This window comes from Corylus avellana, chromosome 6, assembly GCF_965113065.1.
Source record: "Corylus avellana chromosome 6, dhCorAvel1.hap1.2, whole genome shotgun sequence".
In the NCBI taxonomy this organism is placed as follows: Eukaryota; Viridiplantae; Streptophyta; class Magnoliopsida; order Fagales; family Betulaceae; genus Corylus; species Corylus avellana.
Window position 1 is genome coordinate 27,744,148 of NC_142495.1, and position 15,264 is coordinate 27,759,411.

The 15,264-nt window shown below is 37.3% G+C and overlaps 3 protein-coding genes across 4 annotated transcripts; all 3 read left to right on the forward strand.

Annotated features, from left to right (window-relative positions):
- Positions 1-352: 352 nt before the first annotated feature.
- LOC132186364 (transcription initiation factor TFIID subunit 11) lies at positions 353-4,126 on the forward strand. 2 transcript variants are annotated; one of them, XM_059600297.2, is made up of 6 exons: positions 353-412; positions 817-1,097; positions 2,182-2,269; positions 2,779-2,878; positions 3,390-3,526; positions 3,798-4,126. In XM_059600297.2, the coding sequence occupies exons 2-5, from the start codon at positions 838-840 to the stop codon at positions 3,515-3,517; spliced, it is 576 nt and encodes a 191-aa protein (XP_059456280.2). In that variant the 5' UTR covers positions 353-412; positions 817-837; the 3' UTR covers positions 3,518-3,526; positions 3,798-4,126. The 2 variants fall into 2 exon arrangements, with proteins under 2 accessions (XP_059456280.2, XP_088373385.1); XM_088517259.1 differs by lacking the exon at positions 353-412 and adding an exon at positions 633-653.
- A 745-nt stretch (positions 4,127-4,871) lies between these two features.
- LOC132186958 (Radical SAM superfamily protein) lies at positions 4,872-9,452 on the forward strand. Its single transcript, XM_059601088.2, has 10 exons — positions 4,872-5,121; positions 5,316-5,391; positions 5,523-5,620; positions 6,158-6,259; positions 6,897-6,983; positions 7,249-7,365; positions 7,537-7,640; positions 8,310-8,449; positions 8,534-8,670; positions 8,789-9,452. The coding sequence occupies exons 1-10, from the start codon at positions 4,909-4,911 to the stop codon at positions 8,963-8,965; spliced, it is 1,251 nt and encodes a 416-aa protein (XP_059457071.2). The 5' UTR covers positions 4,872-4,908; the 3' UTR covers positions 8,966-9,452.
- A 741-nt stretch (positions 9,453-10,193) lies between these two features.
- Positions 10,194-15,197, forward strand: SCL30 (SC35-like splicing factor 30). The gene is made up of 8 exons (XM_059602084.2): positions 10,194-10,321; positions 10,955-11,174; positions 11,336-11,413; positions 12,738-12,902; positions 12,998-13,044; positions 14,105-14,183; positions 14,276-14,458; positions 14,859-15,197. The coding sequence occupies exons 2-8, from the start codon at positions 10,963-10,965 to the stop codon at positions 14,980-14,982; spliced, it is 888 nt and encodes a 295-aa protein (XP_059458067.2). The 5' UTR covers positions 10,194-10,321; positions 10,955-10,962; the 3' UTR covers positions 14,983-15,197.
- Positions 15,198-15,264: the final 67 nt, after the last annotated feature.

Here is a 15,264-nt window from a genome sequence, read left to right on the forward strand (position 1 = left end):
GCTTTTTTTTTTTTTTTTTTTTTTTGGCTCATGAGAGGTGACCCTCGAAAGTGGTTCAGCCACCCTCAAGGGCCAAATCTTAAATAAAAAAAAAAAAAAAAAAAAAGAGGCCCTGGACCGGCCGATCTTCGGCCACCCTTAGGCCAAACAGTGGCCTTGGGGTGGTCAGTCACCCCAAGGGCATATTAAAAAAACAAAAATAATTATATTATATTATTATTATTATTTTTTTTTTAAAATTAAATAATATTTTATTATTTTTTAATAAGTAAGACACGTGGCATCTTTATGCTCGTTGGATCTAATATCTAAGAATTCGAGTTCTCTATTTTGAGATACGATCGCACAAGTTGTTCGCTATAGCTGCGGTAACGTACGAGGCCCAATCCAAAGCAATCGCTCTCTCATTCTGGTAATGTTTTCTACTCTTAAAAGACCACATGCTTTGCACTCTATGCGTTCGATAAAATGTTTAGTTTATGCCTTTTAAGTAAATCTTTAAAGAGACTAGAGATTTGATCAGCAAGGAATTTGATCTCTGGAATTACACAGTTCAATACACGATGAAAAGAAGTCTGCCAAACACGATGTACTTTGTCGAAAAAAGAAAACTGAAAATGGTTAACTTGTTTATCTCGTTGGTTTACTAAAATGTACGTAGAGTTTGATCATAATCAAGAACTAGGTTTTTGCATTTTACATGTTTGTTGAAATGCTCAAATGAATTTCGGGAAAAACGAAAAGCTTGTTAATTTGTTGATAGTTTAGATTTTGTTATCACATTGATTGATAAAGTTATTATCATTGGAAAAGCAGAGGATAGGACTTAAGAAATCGATGGACCCGTTTGAAGTGGCATTTGAGGATGTTGAAGATTTGTCACCTGATTCACCCACTGATGATCCTGTTCACGTTGAGAATCAATTTCTCACACCCACTAACTCATTAACATCCCCAGCCCTGGCAGCGTCAACTGGGACTAATGCATCCACGGGCAACAATGAAGATGAGGATGAAGAGGAAGAGGAGGATAATGTGGACGTCAACATCAGAAATATTGCATTCAGGAGGGACCCCAATAAATTAGCCAAGACACGGTAAGTAGATTTATTTGATTTGGTGGACCATCAAAGAGAAATTCTAAACGACTAAGTTCCGTAGTTGAATTTTCGAATTTGGCTACCAATTTTCGTCATACCAGCAATTTGGTTAATGAAGAAATAGGATAGTTGGAAAGAGATCTTTTTTAAAAAGAAGAAAAAAGTAGAAAATAAAATCAACACACTCAAAGATTTAAGGTCGATAACTAGACAATGGGATCATCAATTTCTATAGTACCCAAAATTTAAAGAAATGGAAAAATAAACTAATTCAAACAAAAATCGTTTCTCAGATAGCCTAAGAGGGGGGCTTTAGATTAGCATACCTTTTCAAGGAGTTGTCTTATCTAATGGCCAAAAAAGATATGGTACAAAGAATTAGTCTTTTTTACTTTATCATTGGTATGGGGTATGCTTATATCGCATGGAAAAGGAAGAGAATCTGAGAAAAAAGAGGGAAAGAAGAAGCCTTCTGTTCTTGTCCACTTCTATTTTGTAATGGGCTAACATGACATGTTTGCTCTGGAAATTATATGAATGAGAAACCAACAAAACTTATAAAGATTTGTTATTAGAGTTTTCTTATACTTAATTGAAAGTCAAGTATCCTAAGAACTTCTCAAAAAATTTCAAAAGAAAAGTTTGCCTTTTTAATGGTTCTTCATATATGAAAATTCTTAGTTTTGACTTGGGAGAGCCGCAAGCTTTGGATGTTAGAATCCCCATAAAGATGATGACACTTATTGAAGGGGCTATGGCCCTCTGGTCTGCATGTGGCTTCATAACTGCTTCTAATGCCTTGTAGATATTTCTGTGAATGAATCACAGAAATAGAAGAAACCAAGATCATCCTCTCGTAATTGCTAGTTAAAACATTGTATGAAATGGTTTTTTTTTCTTCATTTTTTACTCTTCAAATGTTATGATAACTGATGTAGAACCAATTGAATGCCAATTAAAACACAATAAATAATTTAGCTTTATGGAAAAACTGACAGACATGATATTGTTTTGCATATGTATATTATGGATAATTACAACTACATGTTGCTTCACACTATTAGTTCTCTTTTCTTTGCAGGGCTATGCTATCACAGTTCACAGAGGCACAAACGGAAAGGTATGAGTCCTTTCGGAGATCTCGATTTAAAAAAGCTGACATGAAAAAGGTACATTTGTTCTGTATCTTTTCTGTGCATTTTCCCTTGTTTAGTTGGGTGTCTTTTCTAAGGCTTTATCAAGTTTGAGTTATTGACCACCTTAGAAACCCTCTTTCTTTAGCTTCAAAATTTGTTGGTTCCCCCCATTTTTGTGATCTGAAGTGGTGGTTATATTGAGGATCCACCCACCTCAAATGAAACATGTCCATTGTACTGAAAATTACCAATGGACATGCTTCATGCCTGTGTAGAGAGAGAGAGAGAGAGAGAGAGAGAGAGAGAGAGAAAATCTAGAACAAGATGGGCTTTCATTTCAATTACATGGTGGTGTTTCGGGTTTAATCTCTGCTCATTAGGAGATAATAAGTTGGCAAAAGACCTTTTTAGGCTTGTTGAGCTCTTAGTAGGCATGTATTTATTTCGCTTTCTTAAAGTGCAGCAATAGAACCTGTTGGTGATTCACTTATGCAATTGGAGTCTGCCATAATTTTTAGTTCTCTTACATGGTGAGAGTGCAGTTGTTACTGAGCATCACAGGGATGAAGACAATTTCTGAGCCAATGATAGTTGCAGTTTCAGCGACGGCAAAAATGTTTGTTGGTGATATTGTTGAGACTGGTACGCATATTTTATGCAACTCAAAAATGATGTTGACTTGTAACTTCCAAGTAACAGGTGATCCCCTCTGGCAGTGGTCAGGGGGACCTAGCAATGGACTTTGAGGGGCACAGCTTCCCAAAAGTTTTGCAAATTTTCATTTAAAGTCTACCTTTTACAAGAATGCTATTTTCAATATTTTTCTCTCTAGTTTTAAGGTCTTCCACATAAGCTCCATGAGAATAATTTTTTACACCTTACTCCCCGTGGGGACTTTTCACAAGACACGTAGGCTTAGCTCTGCCAAATTAAAACAGAAGGAGAAGCAAAAGGATATCTTTATTACTAGGTGAATATGAAATAGAATGACCAAACTGTCAGACATAAAGCAGTTTGATGCTTTCTCTATCACATTCTGCAGAATCACATGCAAGTCTAGTGCATGTCTTAGTCTTCCATAACTGTATTTTCAGATACTTGGAAATTAGCTCGGTGTTCTATGTATCTTCAATTGATACATTTCATTTTGCAGCTAGAATGGTTATGACCGAGAGGAAGGATTCAGGTCCTATTCGACCTTGTCACATCAGAGAAGCGTATAGAAGACTAAAGCTCGAAGGCAAAGTACCAAGGAGATCAGTGCCAAGGCTCTTCCAGTAGATGGAGCCAGTATGTAGTCCTTATGGCCTGATTCCTCATGTTTTCATTTTTTAGCATTATTCTTACTCTCATCCTCTGTATGTTACTATGTTAGGCTGTAAAATTTAAAAACATACCACATACCTAGCCAATAAAGTGGTCTTTTACCTTGCCACAAATGACTCATCTCTTAGTTTTTCCGAATGGAGAGGCAGCTGTCATATTTCTTTTCCTTTTTTTCTTTCATTTGGATCGTTTTTCATATCTTCCTAATTTATCCTTCCTTTTCCTTTCTTTTCAGGCCACCTGGGCTTTATTCTCACATTTGTGATGAAGTACATCAACTATATGTTGCTTAAGAAAGTCCAGATTTTCGGTCTCTGAGCTTGCAGACATCTCCCCTTCCAGTAGATACTAGTGTATAAAGTTGAAATCACAGCTCAAATCTCTTGTAGTGGTTTAGGATTGTGGTTATGAGCAATGTCAACGAGGATTATGATTTCTGACTCCTGTCATTGTTCATCTGAAGTTTTTAGTAAAATTGGCAAATATGATATTCTGCCCTTTTCATTGTCACAGATAAATCCAGGCTCTTGATACTTCTGAGCAGTTTTCTACACTTCCCTTACATGCATCTATAGCAGCTGATGTAATTTTGGCATACAAGCTCCATGCTGTAATTTTTTGGCCTTGTTATTTTGGGGTTTCAACTTTGTAGCTTGATACAACAATAGATGAATGCTTTAGCTTGCTGGTCTATGAATCCAGACGCTGACAAGTGACAACTGCTCGCATATAATTGCCTTTTCAACATGTCAAGATTTAAACGCTATGGAAAACTATTTTGCTAATCTTTTGCTATTATATTTAACATCATAATAATTACACCTTTTCTTTTTTTTCCCATCTCCACAACTTCCTAGGCCTACCATAAAGCCAGTTTAGAATGAATTCTCTTGAGAGAATCAATTTAGGGTTAACATGACACAAGAAATATGTGTTTCAATCTCAACGAGTTTAGTTTCAATTAGAACTGGATTCAAACTGAATTCACCAATTAAAACCCTCTTGCGATTTTATTAGACCAATATATTTTCTTGAGCGACAAAAAATGCTCAATTTATTTTGGATAATTTGTCCAATCCGAGGATAATTATAATGTCATGAAGTTTGGGATATGGTAATTGTGTTTTCCCTATTGTGAACGGACATGTACTAAGGTCGTTTTGCATACCCGTAACTACAGTCGTACGACCATGTAGGTTACCATTTGCAATAGACCCTAAACAGCATGTCGTTGAAGAGAACAAAGCAAATATCTAGGGGCTGTTATCGTCTTTTTCGTGCGAAATCTGAGGTTTAAGCGATGTTTATACTGCCGGGTGCTCTGCTTCTTTTGCGTTTGTGATGATATGAGGATTGGCACTTCAATGGCGCTTGTCCAACTCCAGCACGTGTGCTTCTCGCCTCTCGCACGTGCCGTTCGCCCTCGTGCCCTTTCCCTTTTTCCCTCCCGCAACTTCTCTATAGCCTCCCCCACGCGTGCCTCCCAGGCTGAATTGCAGCACGTGCTCCTCGGCATGTCCGAGCCGGAGCTCCAACAGCTCGCCCATGACTTCGATCAGGTAAAGACACAAAAAACCTCAATCCTGTGTTTGTTTCCCAAGAAAATGAAAGAAATTGACTAACGTGTGGTGGTAACACTTTTTGAAGTTCATTTTTTTTGTTCGAAATATCTGGACGACTTAAAACAGAAGGGTTCAGGCAATTGCGTATTTTGTATTGATACTTTTTGATTCTTGGGAATATTATGTTTTAGGAAAAGTATAGAGGGAAGCAACTCCATCATCTTATTTACAAGAGGAAGGTCAAAGAAATTCAAGACTTCAGTCACCGTGAGAAAATCCTCTCCTTCCTTCTCTTGGGTCACATTTTGTTTTTTCTGACATTTACATTTTCCCAATAAGTAAATGGGTGAATATAATTCTTTTTTTTTTATTGGTGTTATTGTCATGGTTTGTTACAGTGCCTCAGGCATTCAGGAATGATCTTCAAGAAGCGGGATGGAGGGTTGGGCGGTCGCCCATTTATGGCTCTGTCACTGCTGCTGATGGGACTATTAAGGTGAAAAGCAACATAATTGAATCGTTTCTTGTTGTAATTTGGTTATAATAATACATTTCTTACTTGGGCAGTTGTGTAAGTGTTTTGATGAAATGTATTGGTTAATTCATATGATGCTATAGTTCTTTCTCTCTCTTTCCCCCCCCCCCCCCCCCCCCCCCCTCTTTTTTTTTCCTTTATATATATATATATATTGGTAAGTTACGCACGTATCCGGTGGGACTTCTTTTTTTAGATGAATATCTGGTGGGACTTGAACCCACAATCTCACCCTCCGCCTTGCTACAAAAATGAAGAAGTACTATTTGAGCTAAAGCTCATTGGCCATATGATGCTAGAGTTCTATTGTTCATATGCTATTGTTTAGGACATGATCATAAATTTTGGGTAGCCAAGTGTGTGTATGAATATGTTATCTGCAAATGTCTTTGCTTCGCATTTTGAATTGATAATACTGTGATTCTTGGAAGTTATCTCTCTCTACTTTATCTTTACATTGATTCTCTTATTTTATTATACTTTCCATTGACCGTGCAGTTGTTAATTAAATTGGAAGACAACAGATTGATTGAAACCGTTGGCATACCAGTCAAAGATGACAAAGGTTCAGTGCGTCTTACAGCGTGCGTATCGTCACAGGTGATTTTCTAAGTGGAATTGTGATACCCTAAAAAGTTAGTCACACATTTGGGAAGATTGATTGCCCACATTAAATAGGTGGATTATAAAGGTGCTCATGAGTGCTAAGTTTTACATTGACTTTTTACTAGGTGAGACTAAGCTTTGTAAGTGATTATAGAGAGCTTCAATTGGAACTTGACTAACCCTTTTGGGGTGATAGTGTAGATGTGGCTAATTTTTTTCTATGTTGTTACAAATGATACCAGAGCAATCTAGTAACACCATGTGGCGCTTTGCTGGACATAAACCTTGATGATGACGTCAAATATTGAGTGGTGGAAATTATGATCCCTTAGAAAGTTAGTCACACGTTAGGAAGATGGATTGCCCATATTGAGTGGGTGGATTATAAATGTGCTTATGCGTGCTAAATACTACATGAGCTCCCTATAATTACTTATAAAGTTCAGATGTGACTAGCATTTTTCCTAGGTTATTAGAGTACTATTTAATGCCAATTTTTTGCCCATTTTCTGGGAGTATTCTTTCATTGGTTCTGGAAATTGTTTTTGTGTACATCAGCAATATATTTCTTGTTAATTTGATTTTTATACTAGGTTTGTTTTTTAGGCTCCTTATTGTTTTGGATATTCAGGTAGGCTGCCCCCTGCGTTGCTCATTTTGTGCCACTGGAAAAGGGGGATTTTCAAGGAATCTTAAGAGGCATGAAATTGTTGAGCAGGTACTCTTAATGTCTTCTTATATTCACTCTTCATAGTCCACTCTATGGTAGTTGTCTTTGAATATTTTATGGTATACACAATTCTGGACAAAGTTGCTAAGGTGGAATTGAGATACTTCAATTACTTCGGAAAAAAAAAAAAAAAAGAAGAAGAAGAAGAAAAAAACTGTCACTGTCATCATATACTAGAAACAATAAATGTATTCGAGCAGGCTAGAGTTTGTTTAACATCATGAAGTGGTTGTAAATACATTTGTATACATAGGTATTAGCTATTGAGGACGTCTTCAAGGATAGGGTAACAAATGTGGTGTTCATGGGAATGGGTGAGCCAATGTTGAATCTGAAGTCAGTACTTGAAGCACACCAGTGCTTGAATAAGGTGCGTTTTAGAACTATTACATGCACATAGTCTAGTTGCTTCACGACATTGTTATGTCTGTGAAAACTTTTTAATACGTGGTGTAATTATTTTTCATTTGAACTTGATTGTAATTTACTTCTAGAATTTTCCATTTACATGTTAAATTCTTGCGTCTTTCTTCTATTTAAGGATGTGCAAATTGGGCAAAGAATGATCACGATATCCACTGTGGGGGTTCCAAACACAATTAGAAAGCTGGCTTCTCACAAACTTCAGTCAACATTGGCTGTCAGGTGTGTCATTTACAATAGGAAATTAAAATTTTTTGGTTGATAATTCTGTCAACCATTTGATGATGTTGTTTGCGTGTGAGTAATTGTCCTTTTTTGTTGAAGTACACATGTTAAACTGATAAAATTGACCTAATATTCGACATCAGGAATTTAAACAGCATTAAGCCTATGATTCAACTTAATGTAAATCATTATGTCAAATTTGCGGTTTATCTTTTAAGCCTTTTGTACTTTGAGCAGAAATATTTGGCAGGAGAATGGATTTTACTGACCAAATACTGATGAGAAGTAGTGAATTCTGCCTGCCGTTAAGCCCTATGATGTAATATAAGTCATTGATCCAAATTTCTAAATTAATTCACGTCTTTTTTCTTTTTCTTTTTTTAGCTTCTTGTTCTTGTTCTCCTTCTCCTTCTTCTTTTTTCTCCAATAAAATAATGTCCAGGGTATTGACTGTAAATCAGATATCCTGGGTTTTGTGGTGTCGTCCCTTCTCATTTCACTGCTCCCCCATTTTAGCAATTTCTAGGATCTACTTTTGGTCTGTCCTGTAGGTATTTTAACTTGTTTTGTTTTTGCTTATACTTGTTTGATGTCGATATCTCTTTCTCAGATTATGCAGATGTAACTTTGTTTTCTTGTTAATTCTCTCGTTGTCTTGTGCATCAGCTTACATGCTCCAAACCAGAAACTTAGGGAAGCAATTGTGCCAAGTGCGAAATCCTATCCTCTGGATGCAATCATGAAAGATTGCAAGGACTACTTCCTTGAAACCGGTCGGCGGGTTTCCTTTGAGTATGCACTCTTAGGTACTGACGTTTCACTTTTTTGCACTTTTGTACGCCACTCCTTTAAATGACAGCCTTCTCAAAGTTATTATTGCTTATGGGCAGCTGGAGTCAATGATACAACAGCGCAGGCAGTAGAACTTGCCGATCTTCTCCATGAGTGGGGACGTGGTTATCATGTAAACCTGATACCTTTCAATCCAATAGATGGCTCGGAGTATAAGCGGCCACACAAAAAAGCTGTATGTTGAACACATGCTATTATGCCATAATTCTCGACAAGAACACGCCTCAATACCTCATCACTTGATTCATTTTGTGATTTATCTATAGATATATGGTTGTTATTTCATTTGGCAGGTGATGGCATTTGCAGCTGCTCTGGAATCACGAAAAATAACGGTTAGTGTACGGCAAACAAGGGGCCTGGATGCTAGTGCTGCTTGTGGTCAGCTAAGAAACAAGTTCCAGAAGAGTCCTTTGCTCGCCGACTCTGACAACCTGGAACCTCAATTAGATGTTGCAGCTGCATGTTGATGTATCTCTTTCCTCCATCTGTATGGAGCTTGATGAAGGAGGTGCATCGTGCTGATCGTGAGCGGGACGAATATAAACTTTGGATAATGCTGAGTCAACTGCAGAAGTGAAATTTTTCTGATGCATATTGATGATCGTTGGCAAAGAAATGTATATGGATGGTGCACTATGCAGAGCTGCTGGACACGCTGGATTGTGGATGCCCTGCAAAGTCACAAGCGAACTGACTCCTTTCCTCATAGAATCACCATTTATGTATTTTTAACTGTTAGGTTTGTTCCTTAAGGTGTAACTTGCATCCATAGCTGGTGCTGGTTTCTTTTCTATTATACAGCATTTTCTCGGTTCAATGGAACTTCGTGAGCAATGTGAAATTTGTGTATTAGTTGCACCAAACTTACCCAAATACTTCATTATGAATCTTGTTTTAGAATGAGGATGTGAAATTTCCTCCAACCCAAGTTGCAATGGAATGACTATTCCTATTCTTTGTTTAGTGACAACACATATACCTTGAAATTGGAACAAATTTTTTAAAATGCTCATTTTTTTAATTTTTTTTATTAAAGAAAACTTCTTAAAATCCCTTGGGTGTGCCTGGCCACCCATACAATATTCATATATTTTTCAAAACAAGAAATTTGGATTAAAAAAAAATTAATGTGGGCTTTTTGGAAAACACATTAGGTTCCTCTAAGAATAGCTATTTCTCTTTAGGGAAATAGTCATTTTTCATTGAAACGGCTATTCCAAGGAAGGATGGGATATATTTTGCATACTAAATGTTCCCTTACAATAATTCTGAGTAAATTGAAATTGCCCAATAATTTAAATAGTTTTAATCATATTTCTCAACAAGAAAGAAAATACATTTTAAAAATGAAAATTTTTTCTTTCAAACTAAATTGGAGAAAGTTCTTTCAACTTAATCTATATAATTTTCATGTGTCATTTAACATATGAGAAGCACGTAATTTTCTTTATAACATTAAAATATGTATTTTTTATATATGCTTAAAAAATATATACCAATTTTATAAATTAATTCCGAAAAACCGAGCTTAGAGAAAGATTCGCCTCAAAGAGGATAGAAGAAAAAAAAAAGCCCAACCCACTTATCAAAAAACCGGATCGACCCGCCCGATGTCATTTCAAAGACTGACTAGGGTTTAGACTTTAAAGTTTGAAATATCGTGGAAAATACCGAAGCGAGTTTTTTTTTTTTTTTTTTTTTGATAAGTCGGAAATTGAGGCTTTTTAAAAGCAAAATAGGCGACATAGTTCGACGCGCATACTTCAGATCTAAGTAAGAAGATTTTGGGTTCTCTCTGTTCTCTCAAGCTCTTGTTGTTGCAGGTAAATCTGCCTACTTTGTTCGTTTCGATTGATCAGGAAAAGAATGAAAAGAGATACCCTAAGGCTTAGTTTGGTTTCTGAGAAACCGCAAGCTGGGAATCTTTAGGTTTTCTATTCGGTGAAAACTGCTTAAGATTCCTCTGTAATTCTCTCTCTCTCCCCCTCGTTCTCTAGTTTGAAACCTTAGGGTTTCGTTTAGGTGGCTAGAATTCGCAGGAAAAGAAAACGAAAGTTTCGATCTTTGGTTCTGTTTTTAGGTTTTTATTTTTAAATTTGAAAATATTTAAGTAAAGTAGTTTTATTATGCTGGGTTGACTAGAGGTATTTGTTGTTCTCTCCCCGCCCCCCAAAAAAAATAAAAAGAAAGAAAATTCGAAGAATTGAACTCTTTTCTTTGCAACCAAGCAGGGAATCTAGGTGTCTTTTGTCTTGGCATGCGAATTGTGATGAGGTTCTGCGATTTGAAGGATTCATATCGACTGTTATTACATTATAAAATAAATTTTATTTTATTTTTTATTTTATTTTATTTCTAAGTTACCTTATTCATAATGGGTTTAGAAATTTCATTTAGCAAGTGAAAATGTGTATTTTTAGGTATTAGTCTCATATGGTTTGTGGTTGTGATGTTAGGTAGCATCATGAGGAGGTATAGTCCACCGTACTATAGTCCTCCTAGGAGAGGATATGGCGGTCGAGGGAGAAGCCCTCCTAGAAGGGGATACGGTGGTGGTGGTGGTGGTGGTGGTGGTGGTGGTGGCGGTGGTGGCGGCGGCGGTGGTGGTGGGTATGGTAGACGCAAGGAACAGAATCACGGAAGCCTTTTGGTTCGTAACATTCCTCTGGATTGCAGGTAGTGTTTTCTTTTACCATGGTTGTCATTTGGTTTGTGTTTCAGTGTAGCCATAGGTGGGTTATTGTTTATAGTTGTTTTGGCGGTTGAAGATTCCACCTTTGATGTTGTTGATTTGTCAAAACAAGTTGGTTAATTTAGATCTCTTTGTCTGTTTGCAGACCAGAAGAACTTCGAGTTCCATTCGAGAGATTCGGAGTAGTAAGGGATGTGTATATTCCCAAGGACTATTACACAGGGTGAGTTTTTGCCAGTAGAGATTTGCAGATGTATTATGTGTTACATTCCTGCCAACTAGCTTGCTAGATAAGACAGTGATGTAATGGTGGAAATAAGCTGGGTTTTGCGCACTGCCCACTTGGACTTGGAACAAGATTTAGCTTCAATAGAGCATAATTAGCGATTTCCAAGCATAGTTCATCTACATGCAGCCAAGTTTGCTAGCTTGATTGAGCTGCTTGTTTCAAACTAGTGGGATATTAGATTCTGTATAACAATCCAACACCTTAACTTCACAATGCAGGTCATTTATAATTATAACATGTTGCTGAAGCTCTTCTTTGCTTTACCCTACACCAGCTTTACATCACCGCTCAACTTAAAATTTTATAATTCTAAAGGGGCTATTGTAACTGCTGAACAACTACTTTAATTGTTGATTTTCCTAATTGAACCAAGCCAAGGCTTGTGTCTCAAAGTTGATGTTGAATAATTTGCTTGAAAGGAAGCATGAATTTGCTAAAGTTGAGTTCTTTTGACGTCGATGGCAATTAGGTGTTTGTATTTTGTGTTGCTAGTCTTTGCAAGCAAAATTCATAGGATTGATAAATATGGATTTGAATTGCTGATTGTTTGAGACTCCACTTCTTTACTAATTTTGTTTGGCATCTTTGGTTAAGATACGCGAGTAGGGGATGCAAAATTTGTCTATTGAGTTACATTCTAAACTATTTATGAAGGTATTTATTGTTCCTTTTCATAGTGAATTAAAATCTGAACTGGTTTGTCAGGGGGTATGTTGGTTTGAACTTTGAAGTTAAAACAAGCCCAAGCCCCACTTTTGGTGAAGACCTACTGTTTATCATTGCCTAACTTGTTGGTCCCCAAGAGTGTTAGAGTAATCCTCAAATGAAGGAAATTATATAATTACACAACCAATAGAAGTTTGATGAGGAAGAAGATTTATAGTCTTGACCAATTGAAGACTACATGAAGAGATTTTTAAGTTTGTGGGAACGTTGATTTCAAGTGCATCGTGTAACTACAAGAATGTGAAGAATTTTCAAGTCACTTGCCTCTTTTGAAGTTGACTTTCATACTTGACTATAAAGTAAAGGGCAGCCACTAAGCTTGGATTTTATCTGCTTTAAGTAAATTCAGCATGCACTTATCTGGAAGTGCTTCAGAGCTGATTTTTAGATGTGTAAAGAAAGGTATACCAAATAACCACATTGTGGCGGTATCTTATGGTGCTATTATTGTCAAGTCAGTGCCCTCATACAGTCTGTGTTTGCTCAGATTAGATCTTTCATCCAATGAAGCTTTCCCATGTCTTCTTTCTAGGGAACCTCGAGGATTTGCATTTGTGCAGTTTGTGGATGGTTATGATGCCTCAGAGGCTCAGTATCATATGAACGGGAAAATTTTTGCGGGGAGAGAGATATCAGTGGTTCTTGCTGCCGAAACAAGGAAAAGGCCAGAGGAAATGCGTCAAAGGACTAGGGTGAGGTAAGTCTGCCACTCCCCCCTCCTTACCTCCTACATTAGTTATGTTCCACGCCTTAAATGTATGGTGATTCCTGTCGGTTATTGTACTAATGCAGAGGACCTTCGGGCTCGAGCTATGGGGGACGGCAGTCATCTTATTATGGTATGCTGTTTCTGATAACTTCAGTTCTTCTCGATAGTTCTGTATCCCAATAGTTGCCATTGCTTTATGAAAAATTTCTCAAAATATCATTGCCCATTGGAGGTATTGCCTTACTGATTTTTTGTCTCTTAACCTATTATTGTTGTTAAGGACATTGGCATCTATTACATGTATTCTATTAACATTTGGAAGAATTTGGGTTATTTAGATTGCAAGTTAAGAAGCTTGGTCCGAATCTATTAACAAGATGCTAGTCAGTTTGTGGAATCACATTATAGGCCTGTTCATATGTTCAATCAGGTACGAGTGTAATCATTCCTGAACGTCAGGAAGATTGATGGATTTAGATCCTCTCTTAAGCCCAAGTTCATGTTCCAAAGTTCAAGGCTGGGCCTGCAAATCCTGTTTCTAAACAGTTTAGGGAAAGGACTTGAGGTCTATGGCTCCAACCACACACTTTTTTGCCTATTAACTTTTTGTGGTCTTGAAGTTTGAATGCATCAGTAATGAACTGCAGCCACATTGACGCTGTCTCTTTTTAAAACCTTTATGGCCATAAGGCTACTATTTAGTCTGTTTGCTATCTTTCATTTGTTTCGCATGTTTTGAAGTTAGTTCCTAACTTAGCAATTGTAATCTTTGACGCCGAGGAACCATTTCTTGTTTATAAGTCAATCTCTTCAAATGGTTGTTATGATGTGAATCATTTTGTTGCTTTAGGATGTGGTCCTGAAGTTGGGGTGTCATTTCTTCAAGATGCCTGCTAGCTCAGCTACTATAGTTTACTGAGGGTAGCATTTTCATTGACTTAAATGCACTTGATCTGCAAGCCACTTGTACTTCTAACTCAGCGGTTATCTTTGGAAAGGATAACCAAATGAATTATTTGGTGGTATTCTAATCATTCTTTTAGATGAAAGTTTTGAAGCTGAAAGTTATATAATTTATTAATTTAGAATCATGTTTTGGTCTCTATAGCATGGCTTTGCATTTTTTGTTTTCATATCCATTATGTGACTCCTGTTTAAAATATTCTTCTTTTGAATCTGATATCTCTCAGGACGATCTCGGTCTCGTTCAGTATCTCGTTCACGCTCCCCCCGCTATCCTTCAGGTTCTAGGAGTCGATACCGTTCAAGGTAAACTTGCAAGTTTACAAACTGCCATAATCTCTTTTCTAGTGGTCACTTGGGCAGGTTGAAACGTTACTGAATTATATTGCAATTGTCAGGTCCTCCTCACCTGTGCCAAGACGAAGGGCTGACTATTCAGTTTCCCCAAGTAGAAGGCACGCAGAGCACCCTCGATCACCAAGAGGTCCCCGAAGGGAGCGAGATGCTGATAATGGCAAGTCTTATTCTCCAGGTTATGACAATGCTGCTGATCAAAATGAAAATGGCAATGGATATCGCGAGTAAGTTTTAGAATTTTCTAACTAATTTTAACTTTGTTAGCTATACCATGTTGTACATAGGAGTCTTTGTTCTTTGAATTGCTTTGTGACGATGACGTGAATTGGTCCTCTCCATATCAATTGAAGTGGAGAGGATCCTATTCCCAAAATCCCACCCCACCCCACACATACAGACCAAATAGTGTGGCTAAAATTTGGGGCAGCCATCAGTTTGACCAGTGGCTTTTAGTGCATCCAAGGCATGCAGTGTTATGGAGACCTCTGCCCAAGAGGAACCATTTGTGCTAAAGAGTATTTAAGTTTTAATTTGATATTAATTAAATTTCTGGTTGTTTGCACTCTTTGTTTGATTCTTTTTCTCTATTGATTGCTTGTGCTTATGTCAAACATATCATTGTAGGAAACCTACATACGAGACTGAGGAAGCGCGAGGTCACTGGAGGTCATCGCCTGGAAGAGTATCAAGATCACCCTCTGGATCTAGGTCTAGGTCTGCCGACTTGTCACCTAGGCGCAGCAGATAATGGAAAGGCAGGATATGAAACTTTCTTGTTGTAACACTGGTTTCAATGGTATGCATATTGCAAACGGTAGTAGGATTGTGTGCTACCGGAGGAACTAATTTAAAGAATTTGTGTTGCGTGTGTTAGGACGCATAGAACTTTTATGGTTTGACTTCTATGTTTAAGCTTCAACTTTGAGAATTGGATATAAGTTATATCTGCTTTCCAATTTTTTACTCCCCTCCCTCCCCTTTCAGCCTTTCAGCTTTTGCATCTGTTTGAAAACCTTAGTCGAAGGTGATT

Coding starts and splice junctions, on each gene's coding strand:
- LOC132186364 (XM_059600297.2), top strand. CDS start 838: ATGGACCCGTTTGAAGTGGCATTTGAGGATGTTGAAGATTTGTCACCT. Junction 1,098..2,181: donor AATAAATTAGCCAAGACACG/GTAAGTAGATTT, acceptor TTTTCTTTGCAG/GGCTATGCTATCACAGTTCA. Junction 2,270..2,778: donor AAAAAGCTGACATGAAAAAG/GTACATTTGTTC, acceptor GTGAGAGTGCAG/TTGTTACTGAGCATCACAGG.
- LOC132186958 (XM_059601088.2), top strand. CDS start 4,909: ATGAGGATTGGCACTTCAATGGCGCTTGTCCAACTCCAGCACGTGTGC. Junction 5,621..6,157: donor CTGCTGATGGGACTATTAAG/GTGAAAAGCAAC, acceptor TTGACCGTGCAG/TTGTTAATTAAATTGGAAGA. Junction 8,450..8,533: donor CTTTGAGTATGCACTCTTAG/GTACTGACGTTT, acceptor GCTTATGGGCAG/CTGGAGTCAATGATACAACA.
- SCL30 (XM_059602084.2), top strand. CDS start 10,963: ATGAGGAGGTATAGTCCACCGTACTATAGTCCTCCTAGGAGAGGATAT. Junction 11,414..12,737: donor CCCAAGGACTATTACACAGG/GTGAGTTTTTGC, acceptor TCTTCTTTCTAG/GGAACCTCGAGGATTTGCAT. Junction 14,459..14,858: donor AATGGCAATGGATATCGCGA/GTAAGTTTTAGA, acceptor ATATCATTGTAG/GAAACCTACATACGAGACTG.